Below are 23,556 nucleotides of genomic sequence, written 5' to 3'. Positions count from 1 at the left end.
GGAATTCCCAGAGACACATACATCTTTAACCTCAATGCATTTTCATTTAAGAAAGGTAAATCAGAATAGAGATTTAACTGTAACATGTTTTTTCAATTAAAAAAGAGAAAAGAACTGAAGCCAAAATTGGGAGTATGTATATAAACCACAAAAATCCCTTCAGGAGAAGAATAGAAAAGATGCAAGAACAGGATTCAGATAAGATCATCCCAGGGGACAGTATACACAGAGAAGAGAAGCCCAGGAAACGACCCTGGCAGAGGTTATGATGGACATAAGAAACGAAGCCCTTCTTTATCAAGAGGAGGAACAGAAATCGAGGAAGAAAAAAAATACAGAAGGGACATAAGGGAAAGAAGACTCAAGAACTAGCTCCAGCCCTAGCCCAGGGCCCTATGTCAAGAGTCAAATCAGGTAAAAAGTGCATCTTAAAACTGGAACAAAGTGGAAGGCGTTCTTATTAACAGTCACTGTTAAGATGTAGAGGAACCCTAATCTGGAGCACATTGATGCTCTCTTTACCAAAGCACTCAGAGCTCAAAATTATCAAAAAGGAAAAGTCTACTTTACTTCATCATTACTCTAAAAAAATAATAAATCACCACCCATTGTGTGAAATTCACAATAGCAAGGGCCACATTATTCAGCTGGTCTTCCAGTTTTTGTAGCCATGTCTTTTCAAAGGGTTAGCCTGGTCTCTTAGTCACTGACATTTGAAACCCCTGGTTTAGCACAGTGGTCTGATCCCAAAGTCCTCTTGTTCCCTGTGTTTAAAACAGAACAAGAGGCCAGGCTAGACCTTGAAAGGACATGGCTACTCAAAACTGGAGATCAAATTTTCAAGAAAGTTTTATTTATTATTTCCCTAGAAATAATAAATCATTCCTGTCCAGAATATCTTAGGCAAGATAGTTTTAACATCAAAATCACTTTTTTGTCTGGACCGATAAATAGTGCCACAACTGTAAATGATTGTCCAGATGGTGCACTGCACAAGGATGCTTGGCCAAGGGGATAAGAACTAGATGAGATCCAGCTATGCTCACACTAGCCATGCCATGTTCCCCAGGCTAGGGTTTCAAGGGGCACACAGAGGTGGAGGCACTTATTTCTAGTTTGCCCAAACACCATGGACACCGTATGGGCAGACTTCTGTCTCTATAACCCACTCAAATCCATCTCTTGAGTCACCAAGAGTTCATGTTAACACTCAAATTTGCAAGGTTAACCAGATTTTTATTATATTCTATTTTCACTCAAACTGTAGTTGAATGAACCAGTTTGTTTTATGGATGAGGCAGCCTTGTTTTACTCAATGTTTCCATTAACGAAGACTTTTTATATTTAACCATTTCGTATTACTCACAGGTCCCCAATCTACCCTACAAGGGTAAAGAAAGGCAAAAATGACATTTAGAAAGACAAGTTACCAAACCTACACCTATGATAATCTATATTAAAATATAAATTTTTCCAGATAACAGATCTAATATGGCCCGTCCCATTGTAAAAAAAAGCAAAAAAAACACTAGACCATCATACTTCTGTATTGTCAGAACCGTTAAGAAACAACCTCAGGGACTTCCCTGGTGGTCCAGTGGTTAAGGGGACATGGGTTCAATCCCTGGTTGGGGAACTAAGATCCCACACACGCTGTGGGGCAGCTAAGCCCACGCGCTGCAACTACTGAGCCCGCACGCCACAACTAGAGAGAAGCCCGCACACTGCAACTAAGACCCAACACAGCCCAAAATAAAATAAATAAATAAATATTAAAAAAAAAAAAAGAAACAACCTCAAATTTGTGAAAAACATTTCTTTTGTTCCTAATCCCATTTATAGCATTTACGCCTTAAGCCAGTAACTTTGTGAGAAGCTGAGAGCCTAAGGAGAAAAGAATAACAAACAAACAAAAAACATAGAACACATCACTGGTAACTTCTCAACAAACCACCACAATTTTTACATCAGTCCTTTGAAGTGTGAGGACATGTTTTTAAAGAACAAAAATAAAGTAAGTCATGTAGTTTAAAACTTATGCAATTCATGTTTAACATATTAAGTGTAAAATACAAACATTTTGTGGGATCTTATCTACATGAAAAATACAATATAAAATATAGTAGTTACAATCACTAGAGGGATTATAAACAGTTTCTTCTTTTTGCTTTTCTAGAAAGTCCACATTGTTCTAAAGTTAGCACATATTTATTTTAAAATCTGTTAAAAAAAAACATTCCTTCTTGAGGCAAAAACATGTTGTTTCTAGCAGAACACCATTATTATGTCAAAGTCTTGAAATGGCAATCTTTCACTTTCACCTTTCTAGGTAACAAACAAAGCATAATAAAAACCTATAGAAAAAAAGAGGTCGTGTCAGTGAATAAAGCAATTATTTGCTGACTGCTTAACTATGTACCACATATTATTTAATATCTAAGGTGGAAGGAAGGGGATAATTCAGATTTATACCAACCTAAAGCCCTAGGTAAATTAGCAGCAGATCCAAGAACTGAATTTGTGCCTTCAGATTTCAAATCAAACATTCTTTATATCACACCATGGCCGTCTCCCTTGTAGAATAAAGGGTATTATATTAAACCACCTACCATTTGTCCTCTAAAATGAAACAAGTATCTATTTTAAGAGTTTCAGACACTTATTTTCTAAACTGCTACCTACAGATCCTGATCACTGTCAAGTTTTCTTATAACTTACAGAACAAAAAAAATTTAGAAAATAAAGTGTTAATCGTAGTTTCCCTTCCCCTTTTCTACTCCCTAGCCCCAAATTGTTTTTCTTTAATATTATAGAATATGAACCCAAAAAATATCCAGTGGGGACAAACAACACAGCAACTCCTTTACCATTTTAGAAGTCTGGGAACAGACTAGGATACATTAGATAAACTTTCAATGCAGCTTTGAAACAAGGGCATAAAGAACTACCTGAGCCAAGAAGGGAGAGAGAAAGTGAACCAACAGTTTTCAGTTACAGTATTTTTGTATTTAGAAAGAGAAAGAATTGTTCATTTTTTAACTTGAAATTCTCCAATTTTTTCCCCCTTTCTGTCCATTTCTTATTTTCTTGGCTTTTTTGTGCATTAGAAACAGGAGCTAGGGGTGGGGTTATGTGATGGTTTTCTTTCAGATGTTACAGCATTTCCTTTCAAGACTAAACTAAGGTTCCTACGCATGGGCAGCTAAACTGCTACTCCTGAGAGGTCGACAGAAAGCAGCATGGCACACCATCCAACACTGACAGCTTAAACACTTGACAGAGCTTTTCCTCTTCCACACTCTAGGAATAATCTACCTGTTTCATTTCTTTTTCATTTAGCCTTTGCTCAGCTTATGCAGTAAAAAATATCTGAGCTTTGGACTGAGTGAAAAGTGTGCTCCTATTTTTCCCCTCCTTACTGAAAAGGTAAACAGGTAATCGGGAAGAAAGGAACAAATGAAGGCAGGAAGATTTATACCAGAGATGCTTTTTGGTGCATATTTTCAAAGGTCTTTAACTGTCCTTCAAACAAATTATGCGACTTTCAGAAGACGTTAAACCATAAATTAACCACTAAGTATGCTGAGTGACATAACTTATACTATCATGATCATACTTTATAATTGATCTCATAACTTGGACATTCTAGTTTTCATTTATATGTATGTTCTACTTTCATGATTTAATTTTACAGACTTTTGGTGGGAGGCAGGGGGGCAGAAGCCAAAGAAACAGAAAGAAGAAAATACCAAATATGACATAAAATTGACCTCAACTCTGAGAAACAACTGAAGAGATGAGGCTGCCTGCTTGATCTTACATTTATTTAAATAAATCACCTTTTATCAGTGCTGGTGAAAACAGCAGCATCCTTTTATCTTTTGAGGCAGACATTTACAGGATGATATATGTCGAAAAATAACAGAAAGGCACACTTGTCCCCAAACAAATATCCAAAAATCCAGTGAAGCTGTCCAGTAACAGCCACTAAAATAATTTTCTATGTATTATTTTCTTTGAGTTATTTTTAAAATAAGCAGCCAGCTATCCATCTCTGGGCACTGTAAAGATGAGTTTGCCACAAAAGCCACATATTTTTAGAAGCCAAAGTCTTGATAAATCAGTTCCTAAGAATGTAATTTGTTACACGCTGAAGAATGCCTGAAAATACAGACCTTGGTTAAAGAGGCTTCCGTATCTTTTTGTAACCTTTCCAAATGTAAGTATGTGGGATGAGTATTCATAAATTTAAGTTAAACCGAAACATTCAGAATATTTCCAATTTAAAATACATTGAAATGCGGTATTTGAAAGGAAATGAAAATGGCTTTAAACATATGAAAAGATGCTCATCATCACTCATAAGAGAAATGTGAATTAAAAATGAGATATTTTTTCACTCATCAGATTGGCGGAAAGATGTTTAATGAATCACTGTGGTGGAGAAATAGGCACTCTTACACATTGTTGATGCAAGCATAGAGTAGCATAACATCCTTGGCAGGCAATCTGTAAATGTCTATCAAAATTTAAATTCCACTTTGCCTTGGAGCCACGATTTTACTCCCAGGAATTTATCCTACAGATACACTCATCCATGTGCACAAATAACTATATAAAAGGTTATTCCCTATAGCATCATTGGTGGCCTGAAGAAAGGCTCACTATATGTCATCTTGTATTGGATGTGTATTTACCTATTCAAAAAAATTAAAATTTGAGAGGAAGAGAATGCGATCTATACTGTTTAGAAATTCAAAGTGTTCTGAACTCCCCTACAAAAGGAAATACTAAACCATCCTACACAAGATTCATTCCAGAACCCTGCGATAAAATGCTACGTTCAGATGGCTTGACATGGCTGCATTAGTGAAAGCTCCTTATCATAAGATCCCTTTGGCCCTTTAGTAACCAAAACCCTTTGTTGGGGGGTCCACGGTGGATCTGATTTCTACTTCACAATAAGTAGTGCTTCAGAAAGATTCCAATTTATTCCTTGCAAAAACATATCAGATATAAATGCAACTGTCACTTTGAGAAACAGGACTGCATTATGCTGCAGACTTAACACAGACTGAAAGCATGTTCCCCATGTCTTCTCCAGCAAATCTTGCCAAATGGGCGTCTGAAATGTCCTATTGAAACAGGTGGTGTCTGAACAGAATTGGATTTCTGCCTATAGAAACCCTAGTTCTAACAACTGCTGTGGTTAGTTTTAATTTTCAGTCCTCAAAATTAACTGCTGGCCAGTGATTCAGAAATAGACTGAACAACACGTTTAGACTTTGCCCTGTCTAATTGAGGAAAGAAAAAAGAAAAAGAAAGAAAAAAAAAGCCCACCAACACCCTACCACCATCCTATAAAGAACAACAGAACCAAAGCAGACCACTTGATTTCCAGGCCAAAAAAAGGGAGCAGCTGTAAAACAAACTCAATTCTCCAAAGATGATTGCCCCTTTTGTGCTTTCTTCATAGAAGCACAAGGATGCACATATATACTTGCTGAACATACTACTTAGGAAATCTTCTTAGGGCTTTGAGAAGCTTTTAATCTGCTAGAAATTTAGAAGTAAGAACAATGGTAAGAACACCTAATTTTTCTGATGAAAACGGACATCTTAAAAAAATGATATTCCAAACAGACCTGTGTTTCAGTTTATACAAGCAAAATACTAACAGCCCGAATGTAAATTCCTTGAAGAAAGATACAATGGGCTATATACACTAATATGTATAAAACAGATAACTAATAAAACCTGCTGTATAAAAAAATAAATTAAATTAAATTAAAAAAAAAAAGATACAATGGGACAATTCCCTTTAAACCCAACATGTGTCCATCAATGTGCTGGTCACACTAACCGGTGCTAAACACCTACTCCTGTGAATAAACCAGAGTAGCTTACACTACATAACAAACCTTTTCCACTGTACTTTTAAGTGCTTGATATAAAAATGGATAGAACTCTGATTTTCTAAACCAGCAATCAAAGGAAAAGGAATCAAGGGACAGGGTATCTACTATGAGCCACACACCATGGCTACACATTCCCAATGAAGAAAACAATGTCTTGTCCATTTCACAGATGATACACTGAGATTCAAAAGAATGTAAACATTTTCCCAGGGTAATTCACCTAGAAGATGACAGAGATGAGGTTTTAATTTAAATCTGCCTGATTTCAAAATATTTCTAATTGTATCATACTCCCTCCCAAAAGAAAATCCGGAGAGACGAGTTAGTAAAATGACAAGTTTCAGTTATATGACAAACACTGTATCGTTGCTTTGCCAACACCCAAAAGAAAAACTCATCCTCTTTCAATCAAAAGTAATGGATGTCAAATCCGTCTGCATTTTGTCAGTATGACTGAATTCCAGCTATTAAGAAGGTGATCAAGTAAACAGAAAATCATCTATTGTGATCATAACCCTTTAAAAAAATCCTGACATCATAAAGAGCATATTTGAAAATCCTTCTACAGGGATTCAACAGTTCATTTAAAAAAAAAATAGAAATACCGCAGTGAAAGTGAGAGGTGCTTCTCAATGGGATACATTTGGTCCTTTTGCTTAAAACTCCAGTATAAATAGATGACATCAAGTTTTGCCCTCAGAAGTTTACTCACTGTCCTCCACCTCTCCTACCAACCAAAGAAGAAAATAAGACCTCAAAACAAAGGCACCGGGCTTCCCTGGTGGCGCAGTGGTTGAGAGTCTGCCTGCCGATGCAGGGGACACGGGTTCGTGCCCCGGTCCAGGAAGATCCCACGTGCCGCAGAGCGGCTGGGCCCGTGAGCCATGGCCGCTGAGCCTGCGCGTCCGGAGCCTGTGCTCCGCGACGGGAGAGGCCACAACTCTCCAGTTGAGAGGCCCGCGTACCACACAAAAAAAAACAAAAAACGAAGGCATCTCCTCCCAGTACTCAGGTTATTATTTCCCATTTTCTGACCCCTATCTTCTTTTTCTTACGTAGGCCTGAGAGGAGCTAACTTGTAAACCAAATCTACAGTTTCCCTAGCAAGTTCCAATGACATCCCTCATTTAGAGAGAACTACCTTCAGGGTCTTGTAAACGAACTCATTCCGTATTTCAATATTCTCAGAAAATAATGCTTAAATCCAAAAATGCCCTCCCCACGAAAGTTTTACTCTTTTCTTTGAAAGCAAAGATAACCTTAATTTCAGGGAGCTATTCAAGAGAAGAACACAGGGTACATTTCTTCCAAGGCGGAAGCACACCAAGATTTCTCTGATAGTATTTAGAATAGAGTTACAACGTTAAAAAAAAAAAAAAAAAAAAAGAGTGAAAAGAAGAGAATGTTATTGACCAAAAAAAAGCTGTCATATAGCTATAGACTTATAGGCTAGGAAATAGGAAAAAAATCTGCAATTTTTCAAGATTCTTCTGGCAAAACATTCTTTGGAATCATTTTTTTCTGAGAGCTGAAAAGCATTTTTCTAAGATGCTGCCAGCTCTAAAAACAACCTTTCTGATCTCTTGAAAAGCCAAGTTCTACTTTTAATAGTGCTATGTACTTTTGGTTTCAAAGAAAAAAGTGAAAGAGAAGGAACCACAGCCAAAATGGTAAGTTTACCCTACTCATGCCTCAAGCTATACATAATGATTTCACACAGTACTTATGAAGAAGGGATCAAATTTTTCCTTTAAAAATAGGACATATACCTCTATGTCACATATGTAATGTTTAAGTATAAGGAGCAAAAGCACCCCCCTTTCACTCCAAAACCCAGTCAAAACAAAAGTTTATATGGAGAGACATAGTCATGAACAGAAGATCTCTAATAGACATCAGAAGCAAAAGTGACAAAAGCAAAAATAAACAAGTGAAACTGCATCAAACTGAAAAGCTTCTACACAGAAAAGGAAACCATCGACAAAATGAAAAGGCAACCTACAGAATGGGAGAATATATTTGCAAATCATATATGTGGTAAGAGATTAATATCCAAAATATATAAAGAACTCATACCAAAAAACCCCAAACAATATGATTTTAAAATGGGCAGAGAATCTGAATAGTTTTCCAAAGAAGATATACAGAGGGCCAACAGGTATATGAAAAGGTACTTGACATCACTAATCATCAAAAAATGCAAATCAAAATAAGCTATTACCTCATACCTGTTACAATGGCTATCCTCAAGAAGACAACAGATGGTAAATATTGGCAAGAATATGGAGAAAAGGGAACCCTTGTGCACTGCTGGAGGGATTGTAAACTCCACAGTGCAGCCACTATGGAAAACAATATGGATATTCCTCAAAAAATTAAAAATGGAGCTACATATGATCCAGCAATCACACTTCTGGGTATATATCCAAAGGACATTAAAACAGGATACTGAAGATACATCTGCACTCTCATGTTCACTGCAGCTTTATTCACAATAGCCAAGCCATGGAAACAACATAAGTGTCCATCAACAGATGAATGGATAAAGAAGATGTGGAGATGTGTGTGTGTGTGTGTGTGTGTGTGTATGATGCAATATTATTCAGCCATGAGAAGGACATCCTGCCATTTACAACAACATGGATGAACCTTAAGGACATTAGGCTAAGTGAAATGAGTCAGACAAACTGTACGATGTCACTTACATGTGCAATCTGAAAAAGTTAAACTCATAAAAACAGAGGCTAGACTGGTAGTTACCAAGGGCTGGGGGGTGGGAGAGAAGGGGAGGTGTGGGTCAAAGAGCACAAACTTCCAGTTATAAGATGAATAGGTTCTGGGGGTCTGATGTACAGCATGGTGATTACAGTTAATAATAGTGAATTATATACTTGAAGTTTGGCTAAAAGAGTAAGTCTTAAATGTTCTCATCACAAAAGAGAAATGGTAATTACGTGATGTGATGCAGGTGTTAGCTAACGCTATGGTGATAATGATTTTGCAACATACAAGTGTATCAAATCAACATGTCGTAACCTTAAGTTATATGTCAATGGTACCTCCATAAAAGCCGAAAAAAAAAAGATTTCTAATAAAATCAAAATGGTTAAGTTAGTAACATCATGATAGATTGCATTAACAATGATAAATGTTAAAATGTTAAACATAAGGTACTATATCCAAAAATCTTGGTAAGACAAAAAATGTTTACTAGTTCAGATTCTCCCATTTCCATAAAAGGTTATTTTAATCCTCCCATGCGAAATGGACAGAATCTATGGGATTACTAGTATTTCGAATGAATTTTTTAATTTTACTACAAAATTTACTAGAATCAGTCACTTAAGGAACTTATGTCAAATAACTGGTGTGCTCGAGTATTTCACATTTCAACTTATTATTTTAGAGTTGTCAAGACATAATCTAAATCTAACGGAAAAAACATGCAGGCTTCAAATAGCACTTAAAGAAACACAAGAAGGAAAGTTAGAAGTCAAGGGTGATAATTCTGAGATAAAGGCTGAGTGGAGAAAAAGACAGAAATCTACTAGAGACCTTATCAGGATGCAGTGCTGAACTCTGCCACATTATCACTGACCTGTAACCTCTTCTCTGGCTCACAAACAACTTTTGAGTACTCTGGGACTAAGTGGATGTTTTAAAAAGTTCTTGTGTCATATTTACTTTTTCTGACGACCCTTATTAGAAGCCTGATGTACTCAAGCTCCATAATTCACATGCTCCAATTACCTACCTAACTTCATACCCAAGAGGAATAATCAGAGGCGTAAAATGCCACCCTCATAAAAAGAAACGTAATGGGTATGATTAGGATTTAAAATGGACAGGCTCATTTTTAAGGGCATAGCCATAGATAAGTAGCACCCACACTGTGCTCTACATAACTACAAAAGAATCAAATAGGGTTTGTTTAAAAAAACTCCTTAATAAACATATAATAAATCCCTACCTTTAAAATGAGTTGCATTACAAAAGCCCAGTTCTCCACGAAGATGCATTTGCCCATAAAATACTACAAATGGTCATTCATTTCCAAAGCTGACCCATCGATACCTATTTAACCCATCATCTACCGACATACAGCATAATGTGGAATGAAATGTGGTAAAAGTACCTGTAACACTTCAAATGCATATTAGTATCAATAGTTCAGCTGAGAGGATGGGAGCTTGGCAAAACAGATCCCAAAAAAATGGACTCCAGGGGTTACATATAACCCAAAATGTTTACACAATTATATATATATGGGTGGTTTTCTTATGAGAGGGTCCACAGCTTTCCTGAGGTTCTCAGAGTGGTTATTCATACCCCCATAAAGGGAAAGGGCTTCTGTGCTATATAAAATTCAATTCTTCCCTACAAAGCCCTCAGGTAGAGTTCATCAGTGAAATGAGGCATCTTGAGAAGTTATGGTCTACACATGCTTACATATAATGATAAGCTCATGGATGAAAAACTATCAAAAACCTTCCAGTAAAACTAAGTGAAGGAAATCCTGGTGTAAAGAATGCACTGCAAAAAAAAAAAAAAAAAAGGAAAAAAATGTATAACTAAAAAAAAAAGAACGCACTACAACATTTTATGGGGTCTGAACTGCCCATATAAGATGACACAGGAAGTTCATCTGAAGTGTTCAATAGAAGCTGATGATCCTGGTAGTATCCAATGTAAAGTAGATTCTGACCCATCAACAGTGTTTGTCTGCACAAACTGCAAGCAAACATTCCATATGCTTGTGAGAAATTCCACTTAAAAATCTTTCCCCATCCTAGCCAATTCACCTGGGCACTATATTATCATTATCTTAAAAAGAAAAATCCATCTATTACCTACACAGAATTCAAACAAACAAAAATGTGTTTTTAAATGACCCAAACAAGTAATCTGAATGGGTACACACCTTTTCTATTCATTTTGACCAAGCAAATCTGGATAGTAACTCGTTTTCATATAATTTTTTTTTCTTTTTTTTTTCATATAATTTTTGATGTAACTTTCAACTTTAAAATTTTTCCGTACACTGATATAACACAGTTAAGGCATTGTTCTTTTCTTAACTGAGGATAGTTTGGTTTTAGATTGTTGTTGAAATAAAGTTGAACTGCATAGACTATAAGGCTGTTCTAACCAACAATGTAATTTCAGACTCATACCTACTTAAAATATTGTTTAATTACCTCTTCTCAAACCATGAGTCCACAGCGTGGTCATTAAGGTGCTTCACTGCTTTTACCTCCCTCAAAACATTACTGTACTTCTTGACACACTAGCAACTAGCTTTCTATGGGAAGGCTTTTCACAAGCCAAGCGTCACGTACCCCTCCTGCCTTCAGCAACTTTCTTCTGAACTCCTCTGTGGGGTTGTTGAAGGTAAGCTTTTCACAGCGGAGGTGATTCACTGGTGGATGGCCTTCAAGATGCAGGAATAAGTCATAATCAAAACGAACCTTCTTAGGTTCTTCCTAGAGGTTAAAAAAAATAAGAAGGAAAACAGAGACTTAGGCATAAATAGAAATTTGGAAAGCAAAGGTTTACTCCTGATAAGGATCAGAAAAGACTCAGACTACAGCACCGGGGAACTCTACTCGACGCTCTGTGGTGACCTAAATGGGAAGGAAATCCAAAAAAAAAGAGGGGAGATATGTATACGTATAGCTGATTCCCTTTCTAGTTAGTAGAAACTAACACAATAGTGTAAAGCAACTATACGCCAAGAAAAATTCATTCAAAAAAAAGAAAAAGAAAGAAAAGAGACCCAGACATCTAACAGCTACAGTGTCAAAGAAGGGGAAGTACTGGGGAAAAAGTCACCATGGAACTATCTACAAAGCAAAATGGAAACATCTGAAAAATTAGTTTCTTGTCTTAGAGGAAAACCAAAAAGAATAAACTCATCATCTTTCTTGCAGTCTCTCAAGTGGTAGGACACCACCACCACCGCCACCCAACTGGAAATCTAAGACACCCCTGAAGCCACTCCTTCCCCTTCCCACTCTACGGGCCTACACCCATCATCAACAGCTGACATTTTCTCTTTTCAATACTTCTTGAACAAGCCGTCTAACCCATACTGCCATGCTCTTACTGATTCCTCAAACTACTATAAACTCCTTCCTCTAGTAGTTCTTCCTACCTCAGGATAGATGATCACTTTTCTTCTTCATTCAGGCCTCAAAACTGTCCATATGAAACAAAAACCTAGCCATTTTCACTCCTTGATTAAAATTTCACAAGTTCCCAATGCCATTAGAATAAAAATCTGAGCTCACCTAAATGCCACATAGGATTTTCACAATCTAGCTCTTGGTTCCATGTCTCACCACACCCCTTCCACCCATCTGGTGATCCAGCCACACATTGTGGTTGGTTGCTCCCAGAATTTACTCATTCTAGATTAACTCTGGGTTTCACCCTTGCTTTACATTACTACCTCCACTGCCGACCTCCACTCCTCCACCTTCTGCTTTACCTGGATGACTTCTACTCATCCCTCTCCACTCAGGTTTTATTTGGGGGAAGCACTCCCAACTGCCTCTCCTCTGTTCTGTGTGCCTCTCTCTCTTATCCTTGAAACATCTTAGAATAACTGTCTTATTATCTCCCTTTACCCTGCTAAATCATAAGATCTTTGAAAGCAGGAATAATGGTTGAGTCCTCACTGTACCCTCAACAACTAGTTTAGTGCCCCATGCATAGTAGCAATGCAATAAAGTCTGTGAAATGAATGAAAATACGGCATTTTCCTGGAGGACAAAACAGCACCATATCCAAGAGAACACAGTGATTATAATTCCATGATACTCGAGTTCTACTCTCCAGACATTACTTTAGCTGGCTAAACATCTAAACCTCTCTACAGACAGATTCTCAGGCATCCAAGGGGAAATGAATACTGAGGATAATAATAACAATATTATGTATTTAACATTTATCTCATTTTCTTCTCATAGCTCTCCTTTGGGTCAGTTGTCAGCTCTGTTTGGCAGATGAGGAAATTAAAGCACTTAGAATTTATTACTTTATAAAAAAACTCCCTGTGTATTATAGATATTAACCATCTCTGTGAAATGTTACTTTTTTCATTTGTCATTAGCTTTGCCATTTTATGTGTTTTTGATAACAGCTATTTATGTTTTTTTAATAATAGCTTTACTGAGAAGTAATTCACATACCATAAAATTCACCCATTTAGAGTATAATATTTTGTGGTTTTTAGTACATTCATAGAGTTATAAAACCATCGCCACATTCTGATTTCAGGACATTTTCATTACTCCAGAAAGATATCTCAAACTCATTAGTGGTCCAACAGATCCCACACCCCCTGGCATCACTAATCTACTTCTGCTTCTATGGAGTTGCCTATTCTCGACATTTCATATAAATACATGAACATACATAAAATACATACACAATATGTGCTCTTTTGTGACTGGCTTCTTATACTCAGCATGATGGTTTTGAGGTTCATCTATGTTGTAGTATGTGTCAGTTCCTTTTTATGGCCAAATAATAATCTATTATATGGGTATACCAGGTTTTGGTTATATATTTGTCAATAAATAGAAATGTGGGTTATTTCCATTTTGGGCTATTGTGAATAATGCTGCTATGGACACTTGTGTACAAGTTTTTGTATGGACATACATTTCCATTTCTCTTGGCTATACACCTAGGAGTGGAATTTCTGGGTCATAAGGTAACTCTGTGTTGAACATTTTTAGGAAATGCCTTACTGTTTTCCAGAGTGGCTGCACCATTTTAAAATCCCACCTGCAATGTATGAGGTGTTTATGGTTTTTTAAAACACAATATTTTCTAAAATTACATAGTCAAATAAAACAGTGTTTTTCCTTTTTTATAAAAGAATTTGTTATATTACTAACACCTGATGAAACAAAGTGATCTGAACCCAGTTCTTTTGACTAAAACGTCTTAGCACCGAGCGTGTGGAGAAAAGGGAACCCTCTTGCACTGCTGGTGGAAATGTAAATTGATACAGCCACTATGGAGAACAGTATGGAGGTTCCTTAAAAAACTAAAAATAGAACTACCATATGACCCAGCAATCCCACTACTGGGCATATACCCTGAGAAAACCATAATTCAAAAAGAGTCATGTACCACAATGTTCACTGCAGCTCTATTTACAACAGCCAGGTCATGGAAGCAACATAGGTGTCCATCAACATGATGGACAAAGATGAATGGATAAAGAAGATGTGGCACATATATACAATGGAATATTACTCAGCCATAAAAAGAAATGAAATTGAGTTATTTTTAGTGAGGTGGATGGACCTAGAGTCTGTCATACAGAGTGAAGTAAGTCAGAAGGAGAAAAACAAATACCATATGCTAACACATATATATGGAATCTAAAAAAAAAAGAAAAGGTCATGAAGAACCTCGGGGCAGGATGGAAATAAAGACGCAGACGTACTAGAGAATGGACTTGAGGACACGGGGAGGGGGAAGGGTAAGCTGGGAGGAAGTAAGAGAGTGGCATGGACTTATATCTACTACCAAATGTAAAATAGATAGCTAGTGGGAAGCAGCCACATAGCACAGGGAGATCAGCTCGGTGCTTTGTGACCACCTAGAGGGGTGGCATAGGGAGGGTGGGAGAGACGCAAGAGGGAAGAGATATGGGGACATACGTATACATACAGCTGATTCACTTTGTCATAAAGCAGAAACTAACACACCACTGTAAAGCAATTATACTCCAATAAAGATGTTAAAAAAAGAAAAGTCTTAGCACCTCCAACTGTCAGAATGCAGACATTACCTACTACAAATTCATGGTTTTCACCTCTTCATCCAAACTTCCCCAGATCACAGTCTACACTCATGTACTCACTACCTCTCACTTCTATTACTAATCTGGCACGAAACTTGCTCCTTCTCTCCTTAATCAGGGTGCCATTCTCTTCCGGTTTTCCTCACACTTACTGGCATTCCTCCTTAGTTTTCTTCACAAGCTTCCCTTCTTTCTTCATTGACTGGTTTTTTTTTTTTCGGTACGCGGGCCTCTCACTGTTGTGGCCTCTCCCGTTGCGGAGCAAAGGCTCCAGACGCGCAGGCTCAGCGGCCATGGCTCATGGGCCCAGCCGCTCTGCGGCATGTGGGATCTTCCCTGACCGGCATGAACCAGTGTTCCCTGCATCGGCAGGCAGACTCTCAACCACTGCGCCACCAGGGAAGCCCCTCTTCATTGACTCTTAAATGCATTTACCTTTTTGCAAAATTCCCCAGGGAGGCATCGCCCATTCACAGGGAGTTAGTTCCTCCTTCATGACAATGACTCCCCTCTCTACCTCCAGCCCAGTTCCCACTTGACTGCCATATGCTTGTGTTCCAGTCTAACCACACCTCCACTGGGGTGACCGGCAGCAACAGCAAATTCATGCATTATCTTAAACTGAAGTTATCTTCATGTGTCCTTTCTCCTATACTCTATATCATGACAAACAGAAATCTTAATTGCTTCCCAAGGATAAAATACACAAAAGTCATCACTAACGCTTCCTTCTCCCTGACTCATCACAGTCAAATGGTCTCTGAGTTCTGTTTAGTATTCCTCCTTAGGAACTCTCAAATCTATGCCCTTTGCTCTAGTCACGATTAACTACTGCCTTAGCTTAGACCTTCATCACTCTTCATCTGGTCGCCTCCCTGTTTTTGAACTTACCCCTTTCTACCTATCACAATGACAAGAGAGTGATCTTTCTAACACAAAAATCAGATTACATCTTCCCATTGATATAAAAGCCTTTAACGGCTCATCATTTTCTACAGGATGAAATCCCACCTCCTGGTAATAACCATTATAGTCTTTTAATACCTTTCCTGCATTGCTTTTGTTCTCTTACTCTACCTTGTCCTTCCACAATGTTGAAGCACTTGCTGTTCCCCAGTGCTTCATATTATCTCATTCATTTTGCTTTTCACATGTCGTATTCCCCGTTGTCTAAAATGCCTTCCCTCCCAGCATACTTCCATCCTTTACCTGTTTAGTGCAAACTCATCATTCAAGACCTAGCTGAAGCATGAACTCCTCTGAAAAGTCTTCCTAACCCTCCCAACCCCATCTGAATTAGACATCCCTGTTACAGCATTCCTTTATTAATGTAATGATCACAACCATTTTTACTAATTACCTGCCTTTCCTCCAAATTGTAAAATAGTCAATACAACTTTAGAATTAATTTAAAAAATAAGAAGGGCCATTTTCTACCTTACAATTGGGAGTGTAAATTGGTAAAGCCTTTGGGAAAACACACTGGCAATATCTATCAACATACTAAATGCATGCAATGTTTAACCCAGTAATTCTACTACTAAGAATCTCTTCCACAGAAATATTCAAATATATGTGCAAAGATATAGAGACAGATATAGATGTAAAATAAAATGTTCACGGTAGCATTGTTTATAATAGCAAAAAACAGGGATGATCTGCATGTAAGTATATCATTACCATGGAATACTATGCAGATATTTTTAAAAACTGTCTTGGAAAGGCATATCGCTAAGTGAATTAAAGGCAAGTCACAGAAAAAATATTAAAATATGATATATTATGCCCTCGCCAATCTCTATATAGACATACTTTTTATCCATGCAAATGCATGGGGGAAAATCTGGAAAGGCTATACCAAATCGTTAACAATGATTAAATGAAGTGAAAGGAGTAACTCCTAAGTTTTATTCCATTCACTTTTACTAGGAGTATACTCCAGTATACTTTTTTAAAGAGAAAAATACATTGATGAATATAATAATTACCAGCAGAAAAGGAGTGAGGTAGTAACAACACTTTACAGTTCACACCAGTTTAAAACCAAAAAAAAAAAAGTTACTTTTCAGTAAAACTAAGGCTAAGTACCACAGACAGTGACAATCTTTGTATGAATCCTGAGTGTGATTTTCTTTTGAAGTTTTTTTTTAATAGAAAGTAAAAAGTAACCATAAATTTGTGGTCTGACCAACTGAATATCTTTCTTAGAGGGCTGACATCAATATAAGGTCAATTTATGCTCCATAGAAAAGATTCTTCTTCAAAGTTCAAACAAGGAAGCATGTATTTATTCTCCATATAAAGCTGATACGTTTCCTAGAGGGTGGAAACCTGGTTTGGGCAATATCAAATTATCCCTCTCAGTCTGCTTCAGTCCTTGACATTCACTCGTGTACTTTTCTGAGGACAGAATGAAAGAGAGAAGCACAGGATCCTTTCAAACCTGAAGTGCTACAGTCAATTGTGTTTCAGTGGGCCTGTTGGTTTAGTTTCTGAAACACACAGATTCTCATGGATAGGCCTGTTTTGTTGAATACAAACACAAAATAAGAGAATAAACAAACATGAACTCATAAGAAGCACTGACACTCCACCACCCCTCTTGACTCTGACCTCTCAAATAAGTGAGCAAAACTGAAGACAAGCTTATTGTAAGCGAGAAAAATACAAGGATGGAGATGGGACCAAGGGCAGGGTGATATTATACACTGAATATGCAGTGACAGGCCCCTTCCAACATCAGGTGGAGGTCTTTTTGCTGCTTTCTCTCATCTCCTATGCAAACTTGAAATAATACTTTTTCATAAACCATTATTATAATGGATGTTCTTTCTACAAGACAGAGTTGAGTAAACTCCAGGGATAAATAAAATGATATACACTCAGAAGAAATGAAATGAACATTCTGGAGCAACAGCCTAGACCTATTAAATTTTCACACATGGATCATTTCAGTAGGATGGAGATCCAGAATGGAAGATAGCAAAAATTTGGTTTCTAAGACACTCTAAGAAGATAAATTAAAAAGAGATGACAGAGCAATAATTTTAATTAAAAAATTAAGAACATAAAGAAAAGTATTTAAAATACTACACCCATACATTTTCCACTGAGTTTAAAGAGATGTTAACACTTTCACCATGCTAGTTTACATTTTTCTTTAAAGAAATAAAATTTTGTAAGTATGAGCTTCTCCATCCCTCCTTCCCCAGTAAGCCATGCCCTTTAGTTCCTGTGCTGTCCTTTCAACTCATGCTCTTGTACTACATATGTGTCTCCATCACCTCATTTATTCTTGGCTTCAGTGGTTTATAAAACCATACATAAGTGATATCATAACCATATAATATATAATCATCATTTTTGTTTCTGAGACTTATCCATCTTGCTACATTAATTGCTAAATAGCATTTTGTGTATTATTAACCCACCAGTAATTGATCCACATCTCTACAATTAGGTGTATACTACTTTTTCATATTACAAACACTGAAATATGTTTCATTGTGCACCTGTGAAAAAAGCAATAATTATTATGTATCAAATCTTAAAGAAAATCTAAAAATAAAAATCAGCTAATCTGGACACTAAACAGAGTATCTACTACACAGTGGTCAGCTGAATGTCTATTTTACAATGGCCCCAAAGAAATAACTGTTTTCCATCTCAGGTGCATCTTTCTTCTTTCACATTTTAAGAAACTAAAAATTCCTCACAGAGTGAATAAATAATATGTCTTTCAGTCATAAGAATTGCTACCCAAAGTACCAAGACGACTGCATTTGTGTGTGCGCACATGTGCACACATTACTTGCAGCCTCTTCATCCTTCATTTACTTTCTTTTTAAATCTGGCGGATGAGGAGATTCCAGTTATTTCTGTAAAGGAGGGAATTGAGCAGTTCAGAAAATATATTTCTCTGAAGAAATAAGAGCTTGTAAAAGTGACCAGAAAAGTTAAAAACAAAGTAGGAGAGAAGATACTTTATTGCAGCATTATTTCCAAACTGAAGCCTTCAGTGTACCTTCATACATTGCTGGTAGGAAAGTAAAATAGTACAGTCATTTTGGAAAACAGTTTGGCAGTTCTTTAAAAAGTTAAATTAAACACAGAGTTACCACACGACCCAAGAACTCCATCTAGGTGTATAACCAGGAGACTTGAAAACATATGTCCACACAAAAACTTGTATATGAATGTTCGTAGCAGCATTATTCATAGGGCAAAGATGGAAACAAGTCAAATGTCCATCAAATTATGAATACAAATATAAGCAAAAATGTGGCGTTATTTATACAACGGAATAGCATTCAGTTATAAAAAGGAATAAGTACTGGTACATCCTATAACATGGATAAACCTTGAAAACCTACTAAATGAAAGAAGCCAGACACAAAAGGCCACATATTGTATGATTTCATTGATAAGAATTGGCCAGAATAGGATATTACACAGAGAAAGGGAATAGATTAACCCCAGGGGCTGGGAGAGTAAGGAATGAGGAGTGATTGCTGATAGGTACAAGGTTTCTTTATGGGGTGATGAAAATGTCCTAGAACAAAATAGTGGTGATGGTTGCACAATACACTAAAACCCATAGAGCTGTACATTTTTAAAGGATGAATTTTATGGTGTGTAAGTTATATCTCAATTTTTTTAATAAAAAAAGAAAGCTAAAAACTAATTTCTTAAGGGAAATCTTGACATGAGAAAAAACAAATCCATACATCAAATGTGAAAGCATATCATATGAACAGACATAAATGCATCTCAACAAATTCTGATTTGATGAAAAACACGTGAACATTTCAGTAGTTTTACTACTGAGGAAGGTAATCATTATTCTGGCAAAGAGTTACTGCTTCAAAGACCCAGAAGTCAAGAGAATTGCCAGTGGAGAGAAAGATCTAGATCAAGAATCTGGTTTTAACACTTTCCAACTGTGTGTGGCCTTGGACAAGCCATGTAATCTTTCCATGACTCAGTTTCCCTTCCTGTAGAATAGGAATAATAACCTCTCAAAAGTTCTTATAAACCTACTAAACAAAGCAACATATGTAAAGGGCTCAGCAAACTGCCACGGACAAAGTAAGCACTCAGCTATTTAACTACACAGAAATAGGTTACCACCAAATACGTACCCAAAATATAAATATAAAGAAAAAATAATTAACAGGGATATCATGTGGTAGGAAGGCCGTGGGGCAGGAATGTGGCACATGAGGAGACTGGCTTGAAAAAAACAGGAAATATGAAAAGTAAAATGTATCCCTATTTTCTACACATTCCAACTTTTGAAGATAGTTTCATTATAGCTTATTTAAAAGTTAATTATCTCTTAATCACAAAGAGATTTTTACTGAATTGAAGGCTGGGCCTTCTATACATTGAAAAAGCCAGTGGAACACAATACTGTAAATCAACTATACTTCAATTAAAAAGAAAAAGTCAGTGGGACACTGTTCCAGTGGAAGATACTGATCACTAAAGAGTGGCTTATCAGGGGTTCTCATACTTTGTGGTGTTTCTTCACCTGGAAGGCCAGTAAATATGCAGATTCCTAAGCCCCATCCCAGAGATTCTGATTCAGTAGATCTGGGATAGAGCCTGAGAATCTCATTTCCAACCAGCTCTTGGGTGATGCTGATGCTTCTGGTCCAAGGACCAGACTTTACGGAGCACTGGCTTGGAAAACACGACATTCTAATTGCTCAGTTCCTTTAAAAAGAAAAATGTGAATTCTCTCACTTTGGGGCAGGTTTCAGGAACTATGATTACCTTGGAATAAAAGGAAGAAACAGGGTGATTAAAAATTATAGCTAGCATTTACTAAGTGCTTACTTACATATGAAGCATTATTCTAAAAATCCTGCATAGCTTTATTTAATCTAATCCTCCTAGCCACCTTATGAGGTAGATACACTTATCCTATCCCCATTTTATAAATGATAGTGAGCTCCACAGAGATTGAGCAATGTGTCCAATATTATACAGTCTGTGTGTTTTGCCATATATGCACTGCTGAAATTTTTAAAATCCAATAGAATCCATAATATCTACTTGCTGATATAATTGTATATATATGTGTCACATGTGTGTATCAGATAAAGGTAAAGGAGACATTATTTTTTGTAAGTCTCTAATTCTAGAATTATGAAAATGAGAAAAGGATCATTTCACCGGAAAGCTGTAATTTCTCTTTTCTATTGTACAAACATATATTAATCTTCTTTTTCAAAAGGCAATCACTCTTCTCTTAAAAGAAACATTTAATGAATTTCATATAATCTGACTTCACAGAACTGAAATTATCTTTCTCTAGCCACTTCCTCTTTAATTAAGGACAACAATAGCCAAAATTCCTAGAAGACAAATTTTAACTTTTATTTTCAAATCATCTAGTGATAGAAGTGCTTATGAATCAAAACTATTTTAAACATCATTTGGTTAATGAAGGATCTTCTATTGAAAGATTAATGAGTAAAGATTACATACCTTGTTCTTAAAATAAACCTCAATTGGCAAAATGAAACCAGCATACCCAGATTCTTCTACTTTGTAAGGTGGATCTTTGCACACTGCAACATTAAAAAAGAGAAAAAGAGTGAGATGAGATTAACAGGCAAAAACACATTCTTCTTTCCTTTAAAAACACGAAAAAAAAAAATCCTATCCTACCACCTACATCATTCTCAATTTTTCACAGCCCTTTGCCAAGCCCCAGCTAACTCTCTGATTTGTTCTTTACTTCTTGTTCAGAATCTACAATAATAATATTCCTATGTAAATCAAATATGTAAGTTATTTATTCAAATCTTGATGGGGGATAGTGCATCACAGTCAACCATGGTCATGAATGACTGGACTTTAGTGATTATCACCCTGCCCTAACACTTTAGGGAAACTGAGGACAGCACCTTGTGACTGAAAGCTTGAAAACAACTATAAGTTACCTAACAAACATATTATCTATGTCTAGTCTTTGATGGACATCACACTACCCCAAACCCCTCAGTTCTCTGAGATATCCTAATTTCTGTACCAAAAGGTGGCAGGACCACCCTCCTTCCTTAGAGAAATCCCAAACCCAGTGTCTCCCAATGTTACTGGTGTTCATTAAGACTCATTATCCCCCATTACCCCCCAAAGGAATACTTACTGAAATACTGCAATACATTCAAACACTTCAAATCTATTCACATCATAAGAATACATAAGAAACAATAAGGCTTTTGTATTCTTATGAAGAAAGACTTATTTAGACAAGACTATTTAGGCAAGCTCTTGGGAAATGAGAGATGCCCTAAGAAGCTAAATATGATTTCACCCCTCTAAAATTTCCATTAAATCAAAATCAGTTGCAAGGGCTTCCCTGGTGGCGCAGTGGTTGAGAGTCCGCCTGCCGATGCAGGGGACATGAGTTCGTGCCCCGGTACGGGAAGATCCCACATGCCACAGAGCGGCTGGGCCCGTGAGCCATGGCCGCTGAGCCTGCGCGTCCGGAGCCTGTGCTCTGCAGCGGGAGAGGTCGCAACAGTGAGAGGCCCGCGTACAGCAAAAAGAAAAAAAAAAAAAATCAGTTGCAAGCCAACTGAGCTATTCTAGTTAAGACAGCATTCTGCTGGTAAGTATCACAAAGAATTAAAAATGTACATGTTGAACATCAAGGCCATATACCACATAGCACATAACCTGGTAGCCCAAGTCCACTTCAGCAGGGCTCCAGTCTGCCTTTTAAACCCTTCCTCCTTTTGTCACCCACCAATCCTCCTATGCTTCATTCAATTGCATCAATTCCCCCAAAACATGCCCAGTATTTCCCACCTATGCTCTGTCCTCTTTCCTTCCATCACACTTTGATGCTACTCTTAGTATCCTCTGCTAGTTCAAATCTCAATTTCTTCACAAAGCCTTTCCAGACCACAGAGTACTATCCTCTCTTCTCCTTTTACCCTTCCAAAGAACTGTCTGAATCACTGATTTGACACTTAACAGACTTCCTTATTATCATATATTCAGGAACCTCGTCGCTAATTCCCTTTCACTCCCCAAGGACAGAAACTTTTTTTAATTAATATTTATTGGAGTATAATTGCTTTACAATGTTGTGTTAGTCTCTGCTGTCCAGCAAAGTGAATCAGCTATACGTACACATATATCCCCTCTTTTTTGGATTTCCTTCCCATTTAGGTCACCACAGAGCATTGAGCAGAGTTCCCTGGGCTATAGAGTAGGTTCTCATTAGTTATCTATTTTATACATAGTATCAATAGTGTATATATGTCAATCCCAATCTCCCAATTCATAAGGACAGAAACATTTACTCAGGAACATAAGGAGTGTCAAGGGCTCAGGCATGCCTGGGTGTCAATCCGGAATCCACTTCGAACTAGCCAGGCTACCTCTGGAAAGTTACTCCAATTTTCTGAACCTCAGGTGCCTTGCCTGGACAATGTGAGAACTAAACAAGGTGATGTATGTAAAAGACACAGGATAGGTCCTGGAACACATAAAGAAGTGGCAGAAGTAAGGCAGGAAATCTAACCTGGAAATACCCAATTGTCATGTAAACCTTTTGGATGAAAATAGAAAGGAGAAAAGTACAGAGCCCTGGATTTGGATTAGAAGACTCAGTTCCACGGCCCTGGACTAAGGATTCTCTGGACAGCTCTAGTTCTATTCCCTTTATATATCTATATTTTTTTAGTTTTGGCTGCGTCGGGTCTTCATTGCTGCACGCGGGCTTTCTCCAGTTGCTGCGAGCGGGGGCTACTCATCATTGCGGTGCACGGGCATCTCATTGAGGTGGTTTCT

General features: G+C 37.2%; 1 protein-coding gene across 2 annotated transcripts in view; it reads right to left on the bottom strand.

Annotated features, from left to right (window-relative positions):
* MLLT3 (MLLT3 super elongation complex subunit) overlaps window positions 1-23,556 on the bottom strand; it is a 264,885-nt gene that overhangs the window by 103,545 nt on the left and 137,784 nt on the right. For both annotated transcript variants that reach the window (XM_004286220.4, XM_004286221.2), the window contains exons 3-4: window positions 21,238-21,320; window positions 11,258-11,401 (exon numbers count right to left, since the gene is read on the bottom strand). In XM_004286220.4, the coding sequence (XP_004286268.1) occupies window positions 11,258-11,401; window positions 21,238-21,320 (227 nt within the window). The remainder of the gene's footprint in view (window positions 1-11,257; window positions 11,402-21,237; window positions 21,321-23,556) is intronic.

Source organism: Orcinus orca, chromosome 6 (assembly GCF_937001465.1).
Source record: "Orcinus orca chromosome 6, mOrcOrc1.1, whole genome shotgun sequence".
Classification (NCBI taxonomy): domain Eukaryota; kingdom Metazoa; phylum Chordata; class Mammalia; order Artiodactyla; family Delphinidae; genus Orcinus; species Orcinus orca.
This window is presented reverse-complemented; position numbering and strand designations above follow the sequence as displayed.